Below are 25,914 nucleotides of genomic sequence, written 5' to 3' on the forward strand. Positions count from 1 at the left end.
ATTCATATATTTTCAGTTTCAGCTGATCGAAAAACGCTTGAAAAATAGTTTTAAATAAACTAAAAACGGTTAAAAATGATCTAAAAATGACAGAAAATGGTTTAAAAAATGAGAAAAGGGACAGTTTAGTCGTTTTTGGACCGTTTTAGCCGTTTTTGGTTGATTTCCAGATATGTCGTTTCCGTATTCCGGATTCCTTGCTTTTTTTCATTCCGGATTCCGTGAAATTTTTATCTGTCCGGATTCCGAGAAAATTGTTTTATTCCGGATTCCGTTTCTCAAAAATTTATTCCGGACATCTCTGCTGATTTCAAATATGTTTCTACCATTTTAAGATATTTTCAGCCTATTTTCTTTCTGAAATTCTGATGTCCACTGAAAACGTTTGAATTCAAAACCTTCCAAACTTTTTTTCTTGTTCAAATATTTCCCCTACAATAATCATTTTCATTTTTCAAACTCTGGCTCCAACTCCTATTTTTTCTATTTGTTTTTTTTTGTTTCGTATACTATCAGCAAATTTCATAAATTCTCCCGATTGTCCACAAATCGTTTTTCTTCCCTTATCAGCTTTTCTTCTTTCTTCTTTCTTCTACTATTTTGGTTTCGTGTGTGGCACTTTCTTTAAAACTGACCAACTCTTCTTTCTCTTTACTTGCTTTTCCTTTTTCAATTTATGCAAAAATCTGATGTAGAGAGAAAACAGAAAAAGAAGGGGGAATTCTCGAAAAACTGACAAAGACGAGAATGGAGGCAACAACGCAACGAAATGAAATTTGCCCACAGAAATTTAGGCTCTTCTGTTCCATGAAAAATACTGAGAATACTTCTGGCTTTGAAGTTCTCAGTTTTGATATTCTGATAAATGGGAAACTTGTGGATCAGGTCTATATTGTCCCTACTGGAACAGTTCTATTCATTTTTCAAAGAGCTTCAAAAGTGTTTATTTGGAAGATTCTGTATTTCCTGAAAGCTTATTTGAGGTTAAAAATTGAAAATTTTGTGTTGAGTTTTGAAAATCGTAAAATCCAAAATACCGTAAATCAACAGATTGCCTTGTCAACAACGATAAAATGTTTATCATAATATCAAAATTTTTTTGTTAGTTGACTACATTTAGATACCTTTCAAAAGAACCAATTGGCTCAAAGTTAAAAGTTAAAAGAATTTGAAAAACAAGAAATTCCCAAGTTCCACAATATCAACTTTTGAGGGTTTTTCTAATAGTCTCAAATTCTGAAACTCTCCATTTAAGAAAGGAAGAAATTGTGAGAATCAAAATTTCACAAAATTGAAAAATCGAACATTCTGAAATTCTAAAATTGTAGAATTTCGAAAAATCTGAAAATCTTAAGAGGAAATTCTATAATTCGGGAACTCAGAAGTTCGGAAAACTAAACATTTCAGAATCTTTAAAATTTAAATTTTCAGAAGTTCGCAAATTTGAAAATTTAGATATTCAGAAATTCGAATTAAAAAATTCAGAGATTGGAAATTTCTGAAATTCTAAATACCTAACATTCTAAAGCTGAAAATCTTAAAGATCTGAAAATTCTAAGATTTTGAAATTCTAAAATACGTATTTTCAGAAGTTCGGAAAATCGTAAATTCAGAAACTTCAAAATTCAAACTTTTTGAAATCATCCAACTCCCGAGTTAGATTGGAAGAAATTTTTTTCTTCTGGTATCTCAAAAAATGCAAGGTTGACTTTTGATTGATTGTGCACTCTGTTCTTTTTCTTTTATTACATCCCACACGAACAGGTGTCCATGCTCATCGAGAAGTTTCAACTGATGATCCCATGATACTCTTTTTCTTAAAGTCACATTTCAATTTCTGAATATTCGAGCTGTTTCCCACAAAATGGTTTTTGATACCTCTTCTCCATCGTTTATTGGCCCAATCGGCAGTCTATTGAGGGGGTTTCAGCAGCACTTTGAAGATAACAAACATATGCTTTTTCCCCCCGCTTTTTTTCATTTTGATTTTCTTTTTGTTTCATTCATTTTACTATTCAATTCCAGATGTTACTCCATATCTCTCTTCTTCTCATTCTTCCATCTGACACGCTCGCACTGGTTGATTGTTTGGCTGGATTTGTTGGAAGGATGCAGGTCAGTCTTGGATCCTATCATTTTTCTAATCATGTTTGATGAAACCATATCTCATTGTAGATCTAGAGAAATGCAATCCTATTTTTCATGTTCTAATAGCCCCACTGGGAAAGCACGAAAAGAAAGCAGAAAGAAGGAAAGCAGGAGAGATTTTGCGGGTTATGGGTGTGTTCCGAAATTTGAAAAGAGAGAGAAATTCGAATCGTTTACAACATAAAAATATCAAAATAAGATTTTAAAAATCATTTTTCAATCAGGATTATGATATTAAAACATAGAGTTATCCCAAAGACAGTTCTGGTCAATCCCTATTTTCAGAAGCCAGTTTTAGACCCAAGGTAAAAATTGTTTTTCAGAACTTTAAATTTTTGTTAAAAAATAAAGTATCCGAACTAAACCAAGCTTTACAGTTGAGTTCAAGTCAACTGTATTTTTTCAGCCGAGTTACAGATGAAACAATTCTTCGAAATTTGGATTTTCCCCTCGTTTTTGATTTTCTCAGATTTCAAAGATTTATTTTTCATGTTTTGGTCTCTTTGACACTCAATATTCTGAAACTCGGCTGAAAAAACTCCAATCGACCTAGAATCAGATGGAATTCATTTTTAGATTTTGAATTTTATTTTAACACAAAAATAAGGTTTTGATTAATCTACAAAAATGTTGGTTTTTTATCTAAACTTTAGACCCCAAATGTCGAAAAACCTGAAATTTTCCGAGTTCTAGCTTGTCTTCAAAAATAAAAGCAAACATTTTGAGTGTTTTGTCCATTATTTCCAATTGCATTCCAATTATCCCAGTCAAACTTCATCTGATAGTGATTTTTCAAATTTCCAAGCTTGATATGTAATTGATATGTTTTAAACTCGGAGGTTGGCTTGTGATATATGGTCAGAAGTTGAGGGGCGGTTCGGCTGTTGAAAGGATATTGGGCAGGTTACGGTCAGAAGTTGTCCGAAAACGGCTGTATGGCGGGTCACGGACAGATTTTTGTCGGAAGTGGAAAGTTGAAACATACTATCAGGTCGGAACATTTTCATTAGTTTTTTGAAGTTCGGTCGGCTTTAGTACCGCTCTTATCAAAAATCTGAATAACCTCCGAATAGAAGTTACCGGCGACGCCCGAGAAATTCTGAATCGCAAGTATCATTTTGAAAATCAAAGTTTTAAAAAACATTCGATTTCATATCAGAAGATGTCATTTCTGAAAATTGTGATTCCTATCCAAACTTTTTTCCGTATAACAAAATCGCAGGCTTCCGTTGAAGACCAGCCGTTGACTCTGAATGATACAGCGATGTGTTCTGCCATGTATTGCATCAAAGTGATTATTCATTCGGCTATTGATGATGGTGAGTTCTTATTTGAAGGATTACTGTAGCTCCCTTTCTCTTGCAGATGGAATCTTCCAACAAGGAATATCATCTCGGTGTGCCTACACTGGAGGAGATCGTCAAGTCTGTCAGAAGAACGATGGAAAATGTCAGGATATCTCTTTTTATGATGGAATGAAGGGAAACGTAAGCATCTTTTTTCTGGATACACAGACGAACACACAGACAATATTCTTTCAGTTTTCCTTCTGTTGCTGCCAAGAAAACAAGTGTAACACTGCTACTGAATCAGAACTGAAAACCATTTACTCGATGGGTTCCAGAACTTCTAGAAAAGTGAATTCTGCTAATTTTACTGTCAATCTTTTCACTATTATCTCATTATATATTTTCTGTGTTATTTTTGGATTCTGTTAGGAATGCATTTTTTGAAAAATGAATATTATAAATTTAGTTCATTAAAGCAATCTGCGAGGGTCAACATTTGAAAAATCACATACAACGAATACAATTATTAGAAAGGGGGTGGGATGAATACGTGATTGACGGAATAGGAGATTATGATGACAAAAAAAGTGAACGAATATTTACAAACAATCCGAAATGAGACATGGGCAGCAAATTGCTTTGTGGATTGGGGGAAGAGGAAACATTTGAAAGTTCAAGGAAGATTGGTTCAAATAGGAAAGATAACCCGTCGTATCTTGGAGAAGAGAAATAATGAATTTAGATGGTGGAGAGGGGTTAAGGGCACAAAAACAGATTGGTAACCCGTTAATTCAGAGTGAAAAGTGCGTGCCAGTGTTTTACTTGGTATGTCTTCAAAACGAAAGAATGAGTAGTGAGAAATTATAAGAGAATCTTGATCAATCTACCGGGATGAGTCTAGAAGCGAACTGGGAGGGAGAAGCATGGGAAACGTGGATAAGAGAAGAGCGCTAAGAGAAGTTATCATATGCAGCCAGATATTCGTATGCCGCCTGATACAGGAAGTGGTATTGGTCAGGTTCTTGAATCATATTTTGTCGTTCTGTTCGCAACAGTTTGACCTGAAAACGATTGAATATAAAAAAAAATAACAGGAGAATTGTGTCTTACCGTTGTGAATACATCGACAACATGCTCCGCTCGCATCCTATCCAGAATGATCGAAAGGGCAATGAATACGGCAGTACGTCCTGCTCCAGAGCAACAGTGAACAGTAATTGGACCTGTACATCCGAATTGAGCATACGTGTTGTGCACTTGTGTGACAAAATCGAGGAAGTGATCAGCCTTATGTGGTTTACCAACTTCTGGCCACTCCATAAACTGGAATTGTCTAACTGTCCTCGTTTCGTTGGTCTGAAAAAATCTTGATGAAGTTTGAATATTAAACGTTTTCGACTTACATGAATATCACAAAGCCTGAATTCTCGAAGATGATAGTACTTCATATCGTACTCGGCCATTGGCTCAACCACCAAATTGCCAACTTGAACTCCGGTTTCTAGTGGCCAGTAGTCACTACACAGGTCTTGACCTCGTTCTCTCGTTTGAACTAGCATGGCGATAATTGGACAATTGTGCTCCCAAATCAGTCGCCAAAAGTCCCTTGCGGTTTCATTGGTCGGTGCCTGTGTGGCAATGTAGGCTCCTCGCTCTTTGTATCCGTCAATCCAAGAGGCGTTGATGTAATCCGATCCGTCGATCCCACTGATCATGTGCATGATTACTCGATTGGAATCGTAAGGCACTGCACTCAACATTCTATTCTTTCCACGATTGGCTGGCAGATTCGCAACAGTACACCGATTACTTGTCCATTTCAAAGTGGTCAAATGTCTGAATTCCATATCGATTCCGGACATTTGATCAGCTGATGGTTGCATCAGAGCCTGCACATGTTGATGTAATCGACTAGCTGGTACTTCTGTTGATCCACTATTCACTGCATCAAGTACGGCGTCATGGATGAAGATGTACTGCTCTTCGGTTTGAACCATATAACTTCTTTGTGATCGTAATGAAGTCACACAACCATAGATGTCGACAGTATTTTCGTACCGTAACCGTTCCAACATACAATCAATCACAATGAAAGCTCCAGTTCTTCCAATTCCGGCACTACAGTGAGAGATAATCGGTCCAGCATCGTGTGGATTCAACGTTTTCACTCGCTTCAAGAAAATCAAGAATGGAGTAGGATGGTCTGGAACTCCGTGATCTGGCCAGGCAGTGTACTGAAGGTGTTTGATCTCCCTAACTTCTGGCTCTCCGATCATCTTCAACCGCATAGTTCTCATTGTGTAATGGGCCAAATGAACGCTTTCTAGAAGAGTTACTTCGATATCTCCATAAGATGAAGTTCCACGGCTTGGCCAATATTGATCACATTTCACTCTGCTTCGTTCTTCCAGATTTGTAAGCATCACAATTGTCACAGACTGTTCTTCCCATACCATTCTCCAGAAGTCAGCGAACGTCTCTTGAAGTGGTCCCTGAGTGGCAATGTAGCTTCTTGGTTTGTCGTATCCATCCACGTAGTTTGCATTTATGTAATCCATTCCTGGATATCCTTCAACATTCGAAAGCACAACTCGAGTATGATCGTACGCTGCCACATTAGCATACCGATTCTTGTGCTTGTTCATCTCGGCGGAAGAGTGTTCCCAAGTGAAATGTTGTCCAGTCTCAATAGATTCAAATTCTGTTTGAAAACCAATATTGTTATTCATCCTGAGTCTCTCGATATGATTGGCCAGCTCAGCAATCGGAACTGCTGGATGCGCTACCGTTGTCATGTTGTTTCCATTATTAGGCAAAGATGGAAGGGGGACTGGAACAGGTGCGTATCCGTTGGTTCGGGAGTGACTTCTTGGCAGTGGATAGAGATCTAGCGATGATTCCATATGATGATTTCCGTTCATTTGTTCGTAAGGATTCATAATCTGTCGTCCGTATTCATTAGATGTGGATAGGAGTTTGCTGGTCTCTCCGGGCATTCCGCCTCCATTCATGATGTTTCCAGTGAGTGCGACCTTTGTGATGGATCCATGTCTTGGATGTCTTCCAGCTGATTTCTTGTTACATCGGAGCCACCAACACACCAGCATTCCAACGATGGAAAGGAGAATGAATAGAGCGATACAAGCCCCAACCCATGGTGAAGACTTTTGGGATGCTCCACGAAGAGCTGACTTGATAGTGAATGGTTCAGTGAGAAGAGAATCCGAATACATGCGAGACAGTTTCTCGCTCATTGGTGCTCTTTGCTCGAACTGAATAACGGATGTAAAGGATATGAAAAGGAAGATAGAGTTGACTTACACTGTCCTTGGCTCGCACGTCGTTTTTCGCAAACGCTCGCATCATGAGACGATAGTGACTGTTGTGCTCGAGTGGATAGTTGGTGAACCCATCATACAACTGCAATATAACAATACTGATCAATGTTTGTTTGCGCTCGTGGGAATTATTTTGTATTTGATCGGGAAGAACTAAGGAATTGCTGAGAAAAAATAGGAGAAGAAGAAGAAGAACTACTGCCTTTTCTGGTTGACTGACCACGCGATGGATGAAAAAGGAAATGGCTCATAAAAAGTTTTTGAAGTGGGTGGGTGGGGTTGCTCATGAAAAGGTCCGTAAGTGCCTCGATATTATGGCGTTTCGCGCTAAATCTAAATCTCGGAGGACCTAAAAACGAGCAAGTACAACTAGAAATAAAAAGGGAAACGACAACGAAAAGCGACTTGCCTTCTCAAGCATCACGTCGCAAGCGCAATGCGCCTTCCGATTATTTATTCATGGCGCGAATGGATAGTCATTGGATTGAGAAGAGGAAAAAGAGCTAACAGGAAGCAAAGGAAAACATTCTTATTTGTTGTTATCGTCGTTTCAAACTTATAAACTAGACGCTTTGGGGACAATGTATCCTTTTTTTCAATCATTACCTTAGAGTCTCCAACGACAAATGGCTGGTTGTTCCGATAGAATTGTCTCACACGGTCAGCACTCAATCTTGCTGTCACATATGCTCCTGGAACCGTTGCTCGGCGCGCTCTTTTCTCTTTTGGGTGTGATCTGTCTTCACTGAACTCGGCTCTTCTTTTCAGCTTCTTCGAAGGAGATACACTCAACGATCGGGCTAGTTGAGCACGCTTCTCAGCTGTAGACTTTTCCAGATCAATCGAATCCAGATTCACAACGTCTTCCGTACTATAGTTGGCTGGAACCACGATGATCCAGTAGTGGGAGATCGGTCCGTATTCCTCAGTAGCCGGCGTCAATCGAATCATATGTTGACCTGGTTGAGTTCCAGACGACTCAATCAATTGAGGTACATCTACAAATGGTGGTCCTGTTGGATCGGTCACTGTCACCACTTCCTGAGGCCAATACTTGCGAGCACCTGGTGGAAGAGTCCGCACACCAACGTGGATTGTATACATCATGTGCGGTCTTAAATTGGTCCACAAATATTCTCGGGTCTTTTCGTCCAGATCATGTCCAAAGCCAGGTGTAGACATGGTTTTCTCTAGAAGTTCGTGGTTCATGTAGTCCTTCTTTCCAGTGTGATTCACATAGAATCCCACATTCCTTGGTCCGTTGTAATCCCACGTCAGCTGCACCGAACCACTTGTCTTCCATCGAACTCTCAAGTTTTGAACCATATACGTGGGCGTAACGCTTTCTAGCACAGTTGGTGGGTCGGAGCATGGTCCTTGGCGCTGAAAAGAAAAAGGGAATTTGTCATGTATCCATTGAGAAATTGCTCATTGAGCGTGTGAACATTGAACTTCCGCTCTTGTATTCTTCTCTCATCTAGAATGCACTTACATTGTTTTTGACGGCCAGAACACAGAATGCATATGGCTTATGCGCATTCAAATCCGATACAATCGCAAATCGTTTTGGATTTTCCTTGTCGATGCTCAACACTGGCAACTGCTTCCACTTTTCTGTGTCCATTCGATTCCCAGGCTCGTGCATGTACTTGACGACGAATGAGTCAGCCTGGAAATCATAATTTCAGAAAATTCCGGATTTTTTGGTTTTTGTATTCTACTAGTCTTGCAGGGTTTTGCCACCCTCAAAAACAAATACCCAAAGAAGACATTTGTGAACAAGGGCTTGTCAAGAAAAAAGGACCCATGGGATGGCTGAGGAAGGAAAACGCCGCTGACGAAAGAACTCACTAACCTTCTGAGATTCGAAATCCCATTGTACCACTGCTGTAGAATTACTTGTAGCTTCCACACGAACATTGGTTGGAGGTCCAACGAGAGCTGAAATTCAATAATTTTTAAAGGGAATATTTTCAATTGGATATTGGATATTCAGAGAACATGCACAATGTACAAAAACCAGCAAAACATGCTTCAATCACAACAAATATCACACCTTCTTCTTTATGTAAAAGCGTATTAATTACAGCAGCGAATATGTTCTCGTTTTTCCTTTTAGACGGCTCTGATGACGTGGGTGAGCTGCGGAGCATCGGTCTTGATTCTCTCCTCTCTTGTTGATCACCCTTCACAGTCTCGGATCCGAAGAATCCCCGACCGAAGGGTTGCCGTGAACGAACTCGTTCAGTTCCGCGTCGAGGACGCACGGGAACGGCGGCCCAAGAAAAGTTCGAAGTAGAATCCAGCTCGTTATTCCTGTATTCAGAAGATGCAACAGCCAAAATATGTAGCTGAATGATGACAAGCAGGAGTAAAACGGAAAAGAGGACGCCGCCGAGGTTGTGAAAAATGCCCGAATTATTCATGATTATAAGCACAACTGGGCGGAAAGGGAGGGATAGAGAGACAAGTTGTCGCTGCAGCGGTTGATGCACCACCGTCGGCTTGTCGTCGATTCTTCGTGTCTCGAATGTTCGAATATAAATAACACGAAAATAAGGGGCGAGTCATGGACACAGTGTATTTTGAGTCGACGAGAAGTAGAAGAAGAAGAAGAATGCTGCCCAATTTTCCATATAATGGAGCTTGGTTACCGGAACAGCGTATCAAATCCGCAAGGTTCTCCTCTTCGCGTGCTCCGCATAAATTTGCTTCTGCTTTCTATATGGGGCGGCTGGCGCTGGAAACGAGAAGAGAAATAGTTGCTCTCAGACCCCAACAGGGCTCCAGTTGCATTCAATTGCGCACGCCCCTTTTGGCTCCGGATTTTCGTCGTGTCTCGTCTTGTCTACCTGGTTGGAAGTAGAAGAAGGCTGCCAGAGACTGCAGTAATTTTCCTATGTTGTGTTGTTGTTACTCTTCTTCTTCTTGGTTTTCTGCTGCCTACCGCGCGGCTCTTTTATATGAATGAAAGCGGAACCCAAGTGCAATCAAGTAGAGAAGAGAGGTTGAATTTGAAGGGTGGGGACCTCCGGATTTCGGAGAAGACGTTATACAAGTTTAGCACTAATAGAAGTAGGAAAAACGACAGCAAGAAGAAGGTTCTCCAAAGGAAGGCAGTCCCAGGGACCCTAATCTCATATTTCTTGAAAACAAGACACGCCTTCTATTGAGGAAAAGAAACAACACTCAATTAGTTGAACCATTATTTCGCATCTCTTCTCCTCATTCATACTTATCAAGTAGTGCACACTTCACGTATTCGTAGTAATGTTTTTCGCATGAGGATCCTGAATTCGGATGCCCGATTGACGAGGAAATTCGAGAATTTGCAGTGCGATTCGAATGACGCACGGCTGCTGCTGACAGCGACCAAGACAACATAAAACATACATACTTTTTTAGCATGCAATGAAAAAGACGATGCAGATGCACACATGGATACATAAGGTGGGACAAAATAGAGAGTATTTAGAAAGAATCTAGAAACAAAAAATTTTTGGGATACAGCAATAACTGCTGAGCAGTCTGAACCAACTTTCTAGCCTAGTTACTCGATTCCACGCGGTTGTCATGAAAGGCAGTGTGACTTGAAAAAACAGTGTGGATGGGGTTGATGAAGTGGTGTACGGTGCAGGCATTGGAGCACCTATGGTAGGTTTGGCTTTCGCCAGAGCTGACGAAATAGGATGAGTTAGAGGGCCGGGTGCATGGTGGAGAATAGCACTGTAGACGTCGGCAGTAGAAATTTTAGATTTTCGTTTTTGAGACGGAGACGAGCCCATCTCGTCGTCGATATTCTCCAGAATAAGATCTGGAAGCATGAATGCGGAAAACTAAAAATAAAAGGAGTTCTGAAAACTGAGGAGAAGGAGAAGAAGATGAAAGTGAGGAGGTGTCGCTTTCTTCGACAGAGTTTCGTTTCTTCGTCAAATCCACCAGCGGCAGGAAATGAAAATTAGATTAGGCGAAGGCGCGAAGAAAAAACGAAACTCTGTGTCAGAAAAGCAACAACAACTTCCGTTTCGATGCTATCTATCTAGCTAGTAGTTTTTTTCTGGCTAGAACAAGAGAAAAATAGGAGCATCTTTGTCGCTTCTGTTTAAGAACTACTGACAGGGGCGGGTCGCGAGAAGTTGTCAAAGTGACAAGCACACGCCATTCGGAAGGCAGTTATGGGGTGCCTCTCTCCCGACAAAAGACTCCATTGCTCCGCATATGTTTCTGATGATGATGATGTGGGTCCGAGAGGAAATGTGAGAAACCCAAGAACAACGACATTGTTTTGTCCCAAAACGAATTTCAGTTAAACAATAGTAAAATCCTAGTCCTATGTATTTGATAATCCTAGTCCGCTTCTCCTCATTTCCCTAATGAATGAAATCCTTCTTCCACTCACCTTCGGACTCTAGTTTTTTATGTTGAACCATTTTAGAAATTTGCATTTGCTTTTTCTGCTTAGCTTTTACCATTTTGCTCATTTTTTCACGACGGCGATTGGAACGACGGGAACGGACGTGCAAAAGGTGTTGATGCCTCTGGAGCACCAGCGATCCACCTTCGATGTTCTCCGCCTTCATCTTGGATTAGGCGAAAAAACACAGCACAGAAGAATAGAAAGGCAATAGAGAAGCCGCAAAAAATGGCGTCGGTAATTAGCAAGAATAGGAAAGATTAAGTTGGAAGAGTAAAAGACGACTGTGGCGGGGCTTTCTTCTCCCACCAAACTGACAACACCACACTTTGCTCGTTATTCTTCTCCTATTCGTAGAAGAAAAAAATGACGAGCTTTCGGGTTGGGAATAAGGCGGTGAGACGAGAAGAAAACGGAATTTGACGACCTTTTAGCAAAATTGGTTCCAAAAAGACATCGTCGACGAACGATAAGACATGATTAATGGTACAGCGACGTGTAAGAAGGCGTCGTAGGAGTCAGAGAAGAAGAGGATAAGGCTACTGGGGAGTTGAAGAAAAAACCGTCATGGTTCAGTGGGTTGGGCAGGAAGGATGACCAGTACTCTTCTTACAAACAACTACGAAAGAAGACGTAGTAGTTTTGAGAAAACAAGGAGTTTTTGAATATCTAGAGATGAATCGCTGATTATAGGTGACCGGGATGGTGGTGGGTAAACAGCCAATAGAGAAGTAAAAACTGCCAGTTTTGAAAAAAGTAAGAATAAGACGAAGGTGGATGAATTAACTTGTGTCTTTCCAGGGACTAATATAGTATTCATCAGGAAACATATCCTTCTTTCTAATCCCGTGATGTAGAGTCAAGACTATACACAGACACAAATATCTAGGTGCATGATGATTCTTCTAATCCAAACCTCCGATATGACCACATATACGACTTGTGGCATTGTCCATTTTAAACCAGGTTTGCTTTACAGATCCTGTGTTCGATACGTGATACTTCCATCCGGGTGCTACGCTGTTTAAAAGGGCTTCCAGAGTATATGCCATGCCATATTTGCACGAAATGGATGATATGTCTTCTCCAAACGGATCTGCTGTCGGCTCTGCCGTTGTTGTTTCCTCAGTTTCCTGTGAGGATAATGACTCGGCAGATGCTTCGTGGACGAGAGAGTCGTCGTCATCTTTCATAGTCCTGTACTGTATTTGTAAATGAGAATGAGAACGAGAAAAAAGGAAGACGTAAAAGAATAGAAAGAGGTGGAATTGGTGTAAAAGAGAAGTCCTAAAAGAAAAGGAAAAGCACTGAAATTTGACTCTATTCAATTCCAAAGAATTGAACAATAGAGCTGAACGAATTAGTTAAAATAATTTCAGAAAACGGCTGTGCTTGGTTGAATAAATTTGAACTGACGTAATGACCACATAACATTCGTTTTCTGACCTAACTAAAAAAGGATCAAAAAACGGGGTGCCTCCCCACCCACTCTTTCAACAATAGGTACGAATTGGAGGGACCAATTGAAACATGACAAATCGCAACAACTTTTTCAAGCTAAATGTAGGAACATGAGCAAAATCTCATGAGAAAAATGGAATCGATTCTACTTTATTCCATCGGAGTCTGGTCGGTGGGGTGATTCTAATCCGAGGGTGGTCATGCAAACAGCGTCTAATCCGGAGTTTCTCTATCCACATGATAATCTCAATTCTCTCGGCTTTTTACGAAAATTTAAGCAAATACATTGCTATTGTCAAGAATAAATTCTAGTATAAATTTTATTATTGACTATATTAATAGACCATGAATGGTAAGATGGCAAAAAAAAACTAATATAACTTCCTGATAGACTTACATGAGAAAGAGCCACCAGAGAGAACAGTCTGTGCTCATCGCACAGCAGAAGCTAATCATAAATGCATAGCACATCATGCAGAGAAAGAAAGAATTCTCTGACCATATATACATTTCTAAACAACCGAGTTCCTGAGAAGGAGCTATATTCACTAAAGTGCTATGGAGAAGAACGTCAGTGTCAAAAAAGAAAATAGAGAGTTTCCACAAAAAAACGGGACCCGTCATAGTCAATCCCAAAAAGGTCAATAAAAGAAAGCAGTGGGCCGTAGTGGTGGTTCACCTGTCCATAATAGGTGCATATTCAGTTTTATACGCTCTCGAATAGCCGAGTTCCGAATATATACAAATGTATGTATTCAAGAATAAAAAAATTGAGACAGAAGATTTGATATTGGTTTGTTAACCAAAACTAATGGAAACAAGATGCGCGGCCGTTTTTATTGATTCTCGAAATCCAAAACCAGAACCAAACTCACTGGTCAAAAGTTTTGACTCAAAACGTAGGCGGGGAGCAGAAGGAATAAGCAATTCGTGATCTAGAAAAATGGATACGCACAGGTGCTTCGAGTTCTAGGAATGCGAGATTTTAATATAATTTTCCAGATTCTAGAAAAGCGCTTTAAAAATTTTAAAGAAAGAAGAACTGTTTTTAGGAGTATGGGCAGGTTCGCCAACGACTTCACACTCTACATAGTCATATTAAAAGCAAACAAGGGTGGTCCAATGGTGTCTGGCGCTTCTGACAAAACACGTGTAAAACGAAGAATGGGTAAAAAGAGAGCGCCGACATAATAAAAAGGTGGCTCTGGAGGTTAGAAGGAGGCGCCACAAGAAGACGAGAAGTTTTTTTTGGCAAATAAAAATAGAATTATTATCGAATCGGTCGGGGGCAACGCCTGGCCAGCGGGTTGACGACGACAAAAAAGGCTTGTAGAGGAGCGACAAGAGAGTCACAGCCGCCTAGTTTACCTATTCAAGCGCAAAGAAACTACGGTGCTCTTTCGCTCTCTTGATACTCTGTTTCTCCTGGGTTAATTAGATTAGAACGTCTTTGAGAGCACGTGGCTTCTTGTGAAGAAGGACATTTAGAGTAAGAGCCAGACTTTTAGATTCTAAAGAGAAGAGGAAACTCATTTGAACCGTCGTGACGTAGACGACCTGTCAAACTGCATCAGTTTTTAGATGCAATATCAGCTTATTTGAAATCATCTTGTCTTTTAGTAAGTAGGAGAAAAAGAAGCAAATACAGCTTTTTGAAAAAAGAATTGGGTGTGAATGGAATGTCAAGAATGGGAAGTCTGGAATCGTTGGGACGAAAAAAAAATGATTGCTCTAGCTTCGTTTTTGTTTTCGAAACAAACGAAAGAACGATTGAGGGCCAGGCACAAATGATTTCTACCTATTTCTCGAAAACAACTTTACAAATTTTCAAAAAGTATTACAGTATGCTCCCAAGCGTCTAGGACGGAAAACCTAGTTTCTGGTCCACAAATGAAAAGGAAACAGAAAAAAATGGGTGAGAAGCAGGAGATGCTGTGGCCAATGGACGAGATGAATAAGTACATCGATGCACAATTTCCACGCCAAGTTGACTTGCTCCTTCTAGAGAGAGTGGAACTCAAAAAGAAGCGGCGTACTCTGCGTCCGAAGACCACCCCAAGCAATAAAAAAAGTTTTTTGAAACAAAAAACTATGCGAATGGAAAAAGGAAAGGAAAAGGAGTCGTAGCAAAAATTGGCGGTGGTAGTGGAGTTGGACATTATATAATAGTGAGATGTGGGAGAAGGTGGAAACGACGACTTTACAGAGTCATAAGAGAATGAAGGACTCATTATTATTATTGCGCTGCTCCGGAGGTACTGCGCATCGTTGGACGACGCAACCGCAGAGCACAACATACACTGGATATTTCCAATTTCCGATTCCAGCGCCTACTATCATATTACTATGGTTGTGTTGATTGATTGTGTGTGTGTGTGTGTGGACAACAAGAGCAGTAACGGAAACAGATTTTGATTGGAAACATATTTTCCAATTTCCGGAATGTCTATGGAAATGGATTGAAAGTGTTGGCTTTAACTGCTCACTGAAGGAAAGAAAGCCTGGAACATGAAGAAGAAGGCGTGTTTAGATACACGAATTCTGCAGCATCAACAGCAGGTGCTCGGGGAGAGTCAATTGCCTCCTCTGGGTGCCATATCAGTCGGCATGCGAGAAAAACTAATAAATTTTTTTCGGTGGCTCTGCTCCGCTGAGGAAATCTACTTGGTTTTCTCTATCGTTAATATGGATCACAAAAACAATTACAGGTATTATTTTTCGGTAACATGCTGCATGCGGCGGACAAAAATGAGACAAAACACATTATCGAAAAAAAATCTGAAAAAAGAAAAACAACTAACCTGCAGGATCTGGATTGATGGTCAGCACAGGTGAGTAGGGACCGATGCCTTTCATCGTGGCCGCAGCGACTTTGAACAGGTAGGCTCTGCGCACGTTGACCTCGAATGTGGATGAAGTGGATGAAGCAGGTACCTGAAGTGAAGGAAAATAGTTAGATGGAAGATAATGGAATGGAGGGATCTTTTAATGAGATCTTCTCTGAACATATGACAAGAAATGAATTGAAGAAAAGTTAAAAGTAAGAAAGAAAGTGTGAGTACTACTACTAGTACAACTGGTACTCCTAGAGTTTTAGGCAGATAATAAGCAGGTTGCCCGTTAAAAAATGACACGTGAAACGGGAGGAAAAAGGAAAGAGAAGAGCTGGTTGCCAGCCAGCCAGCCGGCTCCTCTCTTTCTTCCACACGACGGTGACGAACAACAATTAGAAGACACAAGAAAAAGGAAAAGAAAAGTTTAGGAGAAGAAGAAGAGCATATTCTTATTCTGGAGGGAAGGAACGTGGCTTAGGCTGGCTCTACTAGTTAGTCGAATTTTGAAAAGAAGAAAAAAAAACGGCATCAGGATGACACGCACCAAACGACTTCAGTGCTGTGAGCACCCCAGTTGCTTTTTTCATATTGTTTTCTTCTCTTTTTTCGAGGATCTTCTTTTCATTTTGAAGGAGTGAGCAATATATATGCCCTGCTCATTGAACCGCAGATTTTTATTCTCTCTCTACTACCAAATCAGTGGTTGGAAAAGAAATAGCCGAAAAAATGACGATTGAGCTTTTTCTAGAACAAAAAATGGAGCGAATTGTAGTCGTGAAGCAGAGAAGGAGAAGAGATGTATAGGTGTATATTGAAGCTCCAAACAATTCTGAAGTCATCGGAAAAAGAAAAGAGTGCTCAAGATATTTCCGGTTCAAAACGATGCCAACGTGAATCGGGATGATGACGAATGGAAGTGGAAATAGGAATAAAAAACGAAAAAAGAAGAAGAATTATTAGTATTTCTTCTTGGATGTGTGTCCTTAGCGCATTTTCTGATGAGAGATTGAAATAAGAATAACGGATGGATTCCGATGAAATGAGAGAAACAGAGAAATATACGCAAAATGGAGAGAGGAGCCGCCGGCGACTCTTTTGTTGAAATCTTTTCGAGCACATCTTTTAATTACCTCATTTGGTTCCTTTAAGGATCTTGCAGAATGGATATGGGTGTGTAAAGAGGGAAGGAATGAAGGCAATTTAAGAAAACCTATGTGTGGGCTCTACTACTACAGATAAATTTCCGGGAGGCGAGAAGAAACCGAGAAACCGTGGGAATAATCCTAGATGAATTCTCGAAAGGAAAAAGAGAGAAAATAAGTAGAAGAGAATAGAAGGAAATCAGAATGAGTCAAAAGTGGGTGTCTCACGAGATACTCACCATTTTCTCAAATCGATCTGTGCTCTCGTCCATCGCAGAAAGAATCGCTTTGTAGCTGGTGATGTTTCCATTTCGTTTTTCCTCTGGAGGAGGTCTCCAAGAGACAACAATCTGCAAATGAATAATATTAGAATGGTTTTTTCTCGAATTTAGAATTTTAAAGGAGCATGATGATGCTCGGAGAATCCGAGATTGGGAATTTTTTTACAGAAATCTAGCTCAATCTCTCTACAAACCTTATCAACAGAATGTATCATTTCATCAGTGAGCACTATAATAGTATTTCGCCAGCAGGAAATAAGCGACTTGGGTAATTTTCAAAAAGTGAAGACACTCGGAACATCTGCACTCTCGGTCATAAAATTTGACAAAGAAAGTGGCTGGAGGAGGAGTCCACTCACTCACTTTTTCAAACATTCATAATATTTCTATAGTTTCTTCTAAATCTTCTTCTTCTTCTCAATTTTCACATGTTTTAGAAGAGGAAGAAGATGTATATCATGAGGAAGAAACAACGATCATAAAAGATGTGTATTTCAACATGAGAAAACAGAGTAAAACCGAACCTTTCCCTTCATCACTTCGTATTGCACACCGATTGGCTCTCCATCGGGACTTCCAACGGGCGTCGCGATAGTTTCCGTAGCGTTTTGAGATCGTCCTTCGCGATTTTCAGCTCCCAACAAGACATCGTACACGACTCCCATCCCTGAAAATTGTAAATTTTAAAATTATATGTTTCTGACGATAAGAACAATGTTTTATTTTTCAAATAAACAGGAGATCAGGCTTTCAACCTATCCCCCTATATTTTTTTTGTGAAAAACCAAAAGTAGTACTATAAATTAGAGCGGGAACGAGGCAAAAAACTCACAAAGGCCGGAAATAGTTGTTGACAAATCGGTTCCGTCTACTGTCTTTGACTTGATGTACGAGTCCGGATATCCTTGCGGACGCAACCACAAATTGTACTTTTCTATTGGTGTTTCGTTGGGCTTCATTTTTGGCATCTTCCATTCGATTCTCGAAACAACTGGTGGCTCGTCACGATCTAATGAGACCGAGGTGATTTCAGGTGCTTCCGGAGCTAAATATATCAACGTTTACCATAATTGTTTTCAACAAACAAACTTACGAATTCCCTGAGTAACCACATTCTTCCTTTCGGTGAACTCTCCATCTCCGTTTCGATTAAAACCGTTCAGTCTGAATGAGTACTCGGTATTTGGATCAAGATTATCCAGTTCCCAATATCGTTTCGTCGAGTCTTTGATCATCACCATCCGCTTTTTCGAGTTTTTGTCAACTGCTGGTTCTCCATTTATAATTCGATCCAGGTAGACGTAATAACCGAGAAGAGCACCATTGGCGGCAGCTGGAGCGTCCCATGTCAGTTTGACCTGAAACAAGATTCTCCATGTTTTGGGTCATTTTTCAAACAGAAGAAACTTTTACTCGAAGATCTACAGGGTCCGCCAAAATTACGTGTGCAAGTGTAGATGACGTTATCTCCAGAAGTAGATGCGAGATTAAGACGAAATTTAACAGATAGTTTATTTCAACGCTTGAAATCATAATTCAACAAAAATTATTCGATTCTACCTCCTTTGGCAGCGACCACGGCACGAAGTCGTCGAGGGAAGGCATCAATGGTGGCACGCAGGTATTCGACGGATAATTTGTCCCATTCCTCAGACAACGACTTCTTCAGGGCCTCGATATTTGCATGAGGTCTTGTGCAGACCTTATTCTGCAGAACTCCCCATACGGAGTAGTCGAGCGGGTTCAGATCAGGCGACGAAGCCGGCCATTCGTCCTTTGGTATGAAGGCGGGGAAGTGGTCCTTGCACCACTGTTGAGCCATTTTTGCGGTATGAGCAGGCGCTCCATCTTGCTGGAAGATGTATTTCTTCTGACCGAAGTGGTTTTGAGCCCACGGTAGCACATGCTTCTCCAGAATCTCCTCAACGTAGTATTTTTGGTTGATTTTCACGCCTTTATCAACGAAAACAAGCGGACACTTCCCATCATAGCAAACCGCTCCGAAAACCATGATGCTCGCAGGATGAGAGGCTCGATGGATTGTTTTACCACGCTCAGCTGCTTGTTGAATATTTGTGGCCAGCACTCGGTGGTTTTGGCTATTAAATTCAGCCTCGACACTGAAGAGTTTCTCGTCCGAGAAGATGGTGATAAGACGATCCTTTTTGCGCGTGCCAGCGAGAAGGCGCTTCGCTTTGATGAGCCGTTTCTCCTTATTGGCTTGGGATAGAATAGCAGCTTTTGTTGCTCGATAAGAGGTCATCTTCAGCTCTTTTCTGACAATTCTCCTCATTGATGTATAGGAGATATCCATGTCATCTGACATCTTTTTCATGGAACGACGAGCATTTCGCCTGACTTTCTCCCGGACGGCCTTGACTTTCGCTGGAGTTCTTACAGTCCTCGGTCTTCCTCTTCCCGTACGGTCCTTGAGGTGGCCAAGCTGGTTGAAACGACGGATGGTCGCGAAAACCGTGTTTCGGTGCACTCCGAGTCGTTTAGAAATGTCTCCTGTGCTTAAACCTCGCTTGTAAAAGTCGACGATCAGAGTACGATGAGGACTTGCCGCTGTCATTTACCTAAAACATAACCGATTGGGATGAAACTTGGCAAACTAATAAATAATGAAATAATTAATAAACATTTTAAAAAATTGCGCACCAAAAGTGCGTCAGTGCGCAGCGCCATGGCGTCAAAGTTGTGCACACGTAATTTTGGCGGACCCTGTAGTAGCGAGATAGCGAGAGCCGAACATGTCACCATTAATGATTGTGAGAAGAGCGATCCTCTCTTGAGGTTTTGTTTCTTTTTTTGGGTTAGATTTTCGACAACGAAAAAAAACTCTTACCGAAGTTGCACTGGTTAGCTCTGCGTTGAAGTTCCGTGGTGATGATGGTACTGAAAACCAAAAACCATTAATTAAAGAGTCACTTAAGAGTGTTGCTTCCTCTCTCATTCTCATCAATCAATCTTCGTTTCCCCCCGGTGTAAATTAATGTCTTCTGGAAAGGGAGAGAGGGAGAAGGGATCACCTTCCGCCCAAGGACACTTTATTCCCTTCCTTTTTTACCTTTTTGTTTCTGTTCACCCCGACAGGAGGGTGTCAGTAATAGAAATACAAGTATCAAGGTGGTGCGAACTTTATTAATAGTCGCCCATGGTATTGTTGGTGTTCCCATATTTTTAATAAAGTTTCAGGATCTATATTGTGTGTGATGCGTCAGTCGTCCATTTCAGGGTATCTGGAAAAAGAAAACGATGGGTTTTAGCTAGGAAAAAAGACGGGAAGAAATGGAAAAGACACAAAAAAAGGGGGATGAGATCAAAAATATCTTTGGGAAAAATCCAAGTCAAACGAGCGAGAATAATTGAATTGTAAACACACAGAAAGACGCTGAATCGCCAAACCAAGATAAACAAACCACGGCGACGTTTCTCTGTGGAAGACTGATAAAGAAAAAGGGAATCCAGAGTCATTAAAAGATTTCAAAGAACCTCCCAGACTGGATGTTGAAATCTTAAGGATCATGTGAATGGGGACATAAGAAACTCGCATGAATGAACCGCGCGCCATCGCCTCCGGAGAAGATGGAAAAAAAGGAAGAAGGAAGAAGCCATGCACAAAAAATCGAGAGTCGCCATTGGGCATGAAGACGGAGACCGCGTGTGTCCCCCCTCCGCACATCGGGAGCTCGAATAATTTACAATTCTTGTGGTCCACCCTCTCCCGGTTACACGTAGAACTTCTTCTTGCTCTTCTTTTGGAATTTTTCGGGAGAGAAGGAGTCTCAAAAAGAGAAGGAGAGGCCTACTCGACTACCAAACACATCTCACTTCATCTAATTTTGAAGAAAGGGAGAACAACGGCGGAGCTTCATATTTCTTTTTCTCGCGCTTGCTTCAGGATGTGACTATTTATACGGGCACGACACCAATGGAAGAAGATGGATGGGATGAAAAAGAGAAGATGAATGAAGTAGTGTGGAGAGCTTCAATATACGGCTTGATTACTACGAAACTTCTAAAATGACGGTAATTGAACACGAAAAAAAAAGACGGGGTTTCCTAAAATTTAGAACTCGAAAAAGAGGAAAACATGCATCTGGTCGAGTCTTTTTTTGTGCCGTTTGCGCCTCGAAGCATCAATCACACTGTACCGAATAAATACGGTGTTTGCTAAACGGATTTGTTTTTCATTATCACTCTAAGAAGAGCAAAAGCGCTGAGACATCGAATGCGGGAAAGGATGGAAGAGGAAAGAAAAAAAAATAAGGGAGGAATTGATTGAGTGGCACAAGTCACCTAATCCAGGCGAAGCCAATGAAAATCGAGATTGAATGAAAAAAAAGATTGAGAGAAAATAGACTGCTCTCGTTTCGTTTAATTGTGGAAATGAATCGTTTTGAATTCCCACCTGCCCCCTTTCTCTCATCAATCGACTTGACCACACACAGCTCTAAACTGCTTGTTGGGGTGCGATGAAGATGGGTCAGGGCCAGTAATAAATTACCGGGGAAGTCGAAACTGAAGAGCAAGTGTTCCAATTCGTCAGTAAAGACATGTGGCTACTCCCAATATAAAATTCTTGGAGCTGAGTTACGCAACCCCACCCACAAAACAAGTGGCTTGAGGATGAATGGCTATTGCTCAAATGTTTACCTCTCCTGGGGAATACGGGGACGGCAAAAGAAGAAGAAGAAGAAGAATAAGAAGAAGAGGTGACATGTTGAAAAGAGAGAAAAAGAGAGCTCGAAACATGGAAGAAAGGTAACCTGCAGTGGAAGTATGTAGTACTATTCGAACGGGATTCGTCGTCTTCCTTATCACCCTAGTTCCCATTCGAATATTTATTGGAAAGGTCGCACAATCCGCTTCAGAGAAGAAGAACAGCGTATTGTCGTTCAATCCATTTCACTCATTTTTTATGGGTCTCCCATTTTCAAACAGAAGAGCGACGCGATGGAACGGTCAGGACATCAACGGATAGGTAATCGCTTTTAGCCCTTCTGCCTGGCACCGTAATCATAAAAACATCGCATTCTCTGTCACTTAGGGACAGTAGGGTAAATGTGGACAGAATGAGAATGTTGGGATGTTCGTACTGTGTTGGTTCGATGTGTAATGTGTGAGTGAGGCATAATAAAATAATAATCACAGCCAGCACACATTGCATTCCCTCTTAATAATTGATAACCTAACACAGAGCCATATGGCGCGAGTTGTTGGGAAAGGCAAATAGAGGAAGACGAGGAAGGAACATCTTCAGGGCTCATAGCATGCCAAATGACAGTTGCCCTCTTTCGTTCTCTCAAATGACCCACAAAAACGACACGATGTCCATATACGGAAAAGGAACGGCCGGGGGACAGGGAATTACATAAATGCACTACGCGAAAAGGCACAAGGAATCGAGGAAAAAGAAGAGCCGGTTGGACTAAGAAGGACCACGGGGACGGGTGAGAGGAGTGCTGACGAATCTAATGACCTCTACTCACCAATTACGAGACGTCTCTCAAGTGTAATTAATTTAGTCGGAATATCGATAGGAAGCCGTCGTCAACGGTCGACACAAGGAGTAAAGAAGTGAAAGAAGAAGAAGAAGAAGTTACTTGTGAGGCACTAAAAGTTGGGAAGAGAATAATAATAATAATATATTTATTTGCAATGCATGGGGGAAATCGATAGATAATTTGGCAAGAAATGGGACAATCTGATTAAGAATGCGCGTTCCGTTGAAAAAAAAGGTTTTTGGTGGGGTTAGTGGCGGCACCAAGCACCAGACGAGGACAATAAGGGAGGGACAGGTTGGCCAAAAGGTGACACATCACGGCGACAAACATGATCAAGAACGCAAGAGCGACAAAAAGTTTCAAATTGTCAAGTTGGTGAGCAGAAGAACATTTTTCGAATTGAGCAGAAGAACATTTTTCGAATTTTTTGAAAGCTTTTAGCAGTGCAGAACAAAAAGGTCAGCTGTTTTATAAAACAAAATGAATTTTCAGTTGGATGGACCAGGTGGTAGTTTCGAAGATACGACAAAAACCGAAAGCACGGGAACAGAGGGATCCTAAGTGACCCTATTGTTGAAAAGTGCCGTCGGTCAGCTCGAAAAAGCAATGGCATCCGAGTCGTCGCGGCGAATAGAATCACAAGTGCTCCCTGCGCCACCCGTCAAACTAATAAGAGCCAATTGAAAAGAAAAAGGGGTGAAGTAGACGGGAAGGAAGAGAGAAAATAGAAATATTTTGAGAATAAGACGAAATTCGCTTGCAACATTTTAAAATGAATAGAAAGTTGACTAGAGTAACACAATAGTGATTTTCTTTAAAAGGTGTAGTTCTGCTGCTGGATGGCAGAAAAAGACGTAAGTTAGGGGGTCCTGTGTGACAATTCGAGACGAATTCAGAGGAAGAAAAAGTAACGAATTAGATTGCGTCGCGTCGACGGACCGCGATCAAATGATCCATAGCAAACCATTCTACATGTAAGATGCCGATGAACAAAAAAACACGGTTTGACTATTGAGGTGGTGGTCGACTGGGGTGAAAAAATTGTTACGTTGGAGGAAAGAGACAAGGATCAGTATAGAGACGCAGACATCAGCCACCCATTCAAGAAGACACCCAAATCAATCGATTGGTAAAAAGAGTGGAGAGGTGGAGGTATGAGGGCAAACTGGGTGTGTACAGGTAGGTGGGTCGAATGGCCGACCGGCAGTCGTCGCCTTGCGCAATCTATTACGCTCACCCTCTCCGGTGTAGGTCTTCTTCGGTCACTCATTTCATTGTTTCATTCTAATGAGAGTGAATGGATGTCTCTGTTCGGCACCAGTGTGTTCATTCCATGCAACAAAAGAACTCGCATGTTTGAACAAAACAGTTATTCCTAATGTGCCAGAAGAGGAATATCTGGACTTGCAACGAAAAATTCTGACCACCGGAGAAAAAAAGAAACAATAGGAGCTATAGATAAAGCTTTTTTGGAACATCAGAAACCCCATGGGGTGAATGCATAGCAAGCGAGAGCAATCTTTCGACTATGAGTCAAGCACGAAAGGCGCGATAAACTGGTGTTAACGCATATGCGCGCACACAGGCCCTCTCGACGTATTATTTGATATATGATGGGTCGACCTGTCAACAGAAAACGAAGAGAGAGGGTGTCGGTCAAGATGAAAAGGAAATTCAATGTCCAAAACGAACCAATGAATGAAAGTGAATAAGGAACTCATAATTTCTGACACTTTACAACAAATCGTCAAAAAATCGTTGGCTCAGTTATAATGTTACGAAAAAAACTGAAAAATCGAAATTCGCCTGAAAAGCAAAAAAAACAGATGCACAACTTTGCTCGTGAGATATGATGTTTTGAAAATTTTTAGGGATTACTGTATTAGAAACAAAGTTAAAATAATCTCAAACTTCCTGTGCTCGAAAAGATCAGTAAAATTTAACTGATAAACTATAAAAATTTACTATGCTAAATTGTATTCAAATTTTAATTTTCAGACCAACGGAAGAAAATATTATAAAAAACCAAAAAGTCAATAAGTCCTATTTTGCTCGTAACATATGATGCATTCGGTGCATTTTCCGGATTACTGTAATTAATTGGATGTTTTCCTCAAAAAGTTCTCAAATAAATACAATGTTTCCGGATTCTTAAACGAAAATTGAGGAGAACAAAGTACCTGAGGGAAAATCTTGCACAAAAAAATTACCAGAAAATGTTTTCCTTTAACTGTATCGGATTCTTAAACGAAAATTGAGGAGAACAAAGTACCTGAGGGAAAATCTTGCATAAAAAATTACCAGAAAATGTTTTCCTTTAACTGTATCAAAGTCCATGTTATTCAACAAAATATTGAAAAAAAAGTGTTGCGAAAAAACGACGAATTTCGACACCCTTCTCAGAAATTGAGCAAAACACTTGGATGCGACGGGTGGCGGTGCGAAATGAATGTAACCTAATATTCGAGGGACCCGCAAATACGGCGATCACTTGTCTTGGAGACGTAACCGAAGAATACGAAAACGAGAAGCGAACGTTCAAAGTATCATATGGGTTGGTTGGGAAGAGAAGAACATCATATATAGCAATAGTATCCAGAAGGAAGGGTCAACGGGGGCCTCTCAAGTATCCAAAAAACATGTGTTGTGGTAGGCCAAGAGAAGAAGGGGTTTGAGTGTTTTTCGAGCACTTTCATATGGTACATGTAGGAGGCGTAAGGGACACTTTTGGAGCAGTATGCAAATGAGACCTCGATCTGCATGTGTCCATCTTGTATGAATCAAACTCAGAAAATATGATGAAATGTGTAGTAGTGTTCCTAGCCCGGGGTCGGGAAGAATCGGAAAGAATTCACTAGGGGGATCTCGAAAATATTAAAATAAGCGATCAGATTATAATAGAATCGGAACAGCTTGCGACACTAACGAGACAAACAGATTCTTTCGTACTTGTTAGAAAGGGGAATGAGGAGCCGCCCGAGTGGTATAAATTTAGTCTGTCCTAAGAAGTGTATAATGGATGATGATTCGGAAATAAATATGGAAAAAGTAGGTTCTCTCAAACACCCTAAACCTAATTTTGAGAGGATCAGAAATGGTAAGCCTCCCTGAAAGAAAAGAACCGAAAGCGGATCTGTGGGAAAAAGGACCATCTGTCAAGGGGTGAGTAGATTATGCACCGAAATGAATCATTTTCATGGAGTCGTCGTCCATTCACCATTACACATATTATAAAATGCAAAGGATGGGGTGGATAACGAAGCAAAATGAGGCGATAATTGTGGTGTTATGTACATATATGACGAGGAGAAAGGGGTTGGGAGGGACAATACATGACATAGAAATAGTTTCGTCAAATTCCGACATCAGATTTGATGTGGCATATTTTCCGCACACGCGTAACCAGGTTACCGAACCTGTCCGCTCATCGATATTTCGACTTTTCAACAACGATAATACAGACAAACAGCTGGATTCAGAGGGAAAGTGGAAGAGGT

At 40.8% G+C, this 25,914-nt stretch overlaps 3 protein-coding genes across 3 annotated transcripts; 1 reads left to right on the forward strand and 2 right to left on the reverse strand.

The window, feature by feature from the left end:
• Positions 1-2,025: 2,025 nt before the first annotated feature.
• Positions 2,026-3,866, forward strand: CBG02997 (the record flags this gene model as incomplete). Its single annotated transcript, XM_002631155.1, has 4 exons — positions 2,026-2,115; positions 3,371-3,467; positions 3,514-3,635; positions 3,690-3,866. 4 exons carry the CDS (start codon positions 2,026-2,028, stop codon positions 3,864-3,866), a joined length of 486 nt encoding a protein of 161 aa, XP_002631201.1.
• A 521-nt stretch (positions 3,867-4,387) lies between these two features.
• Cbr-ptp-3 lies at positions 4,388-20,086 on the reverse strand (the record flags this gene model as incomplete). The annotated part of the gene is made up of 14 exons (XM_002631153.1): positions 4,388-4,498; positions 4,548-4,793; positions 4,841-6,709; positions 6,759-6,857; positions 7,382-8,158; positions 8,268-8,444; positions 8,631-8,716; positions 15,452-15,584; positions 16,866-16,976; positions 17,432-17,574; positions 17,740-17,952; positions 18,001-18,265; positions 19,756-19,805; positions 19,978-20,086. The coding sequence occupies 14 exons, from the start codon at positions 20,084-20,086 to the stop codon at positions 4,388-4,390; spliced, it is 4,389 nt and encodes a 1,462-aa protein (XP_002631199.1).
• On the reverse strand, positions 12,095-12,382 carry CBG02996 (the record flags this gene model as incomplete). Its single annotated transcript, XM_002631154.1, has 1 exon — positions 12,095-12,382. The coding sequence occupies one exon, from the start codon at positions 12,380-12,382 to the stop codon at positions 12,095-12,097; it is 288 nt and encodes a 95-aa protein (XP_002631200.1).
• Positions 20,087-25,914: the final 5,828 nt, after the last annotated feature.

Source organism: Caenorhabditis briggsae (genome assembly GCF_000004555.2).
Source record: "Caenorhabditis briggsae complete genome, chrII, whole genome shotgun sequence".
In the NCBI taxonomy this organism is placed as follows: Eukaryota; Metazoa; Nematoda; class Chromadorea; order Rhabditida; family Rhabditidae; genus Caenorhabditis; species Caenorhabditis briggsae.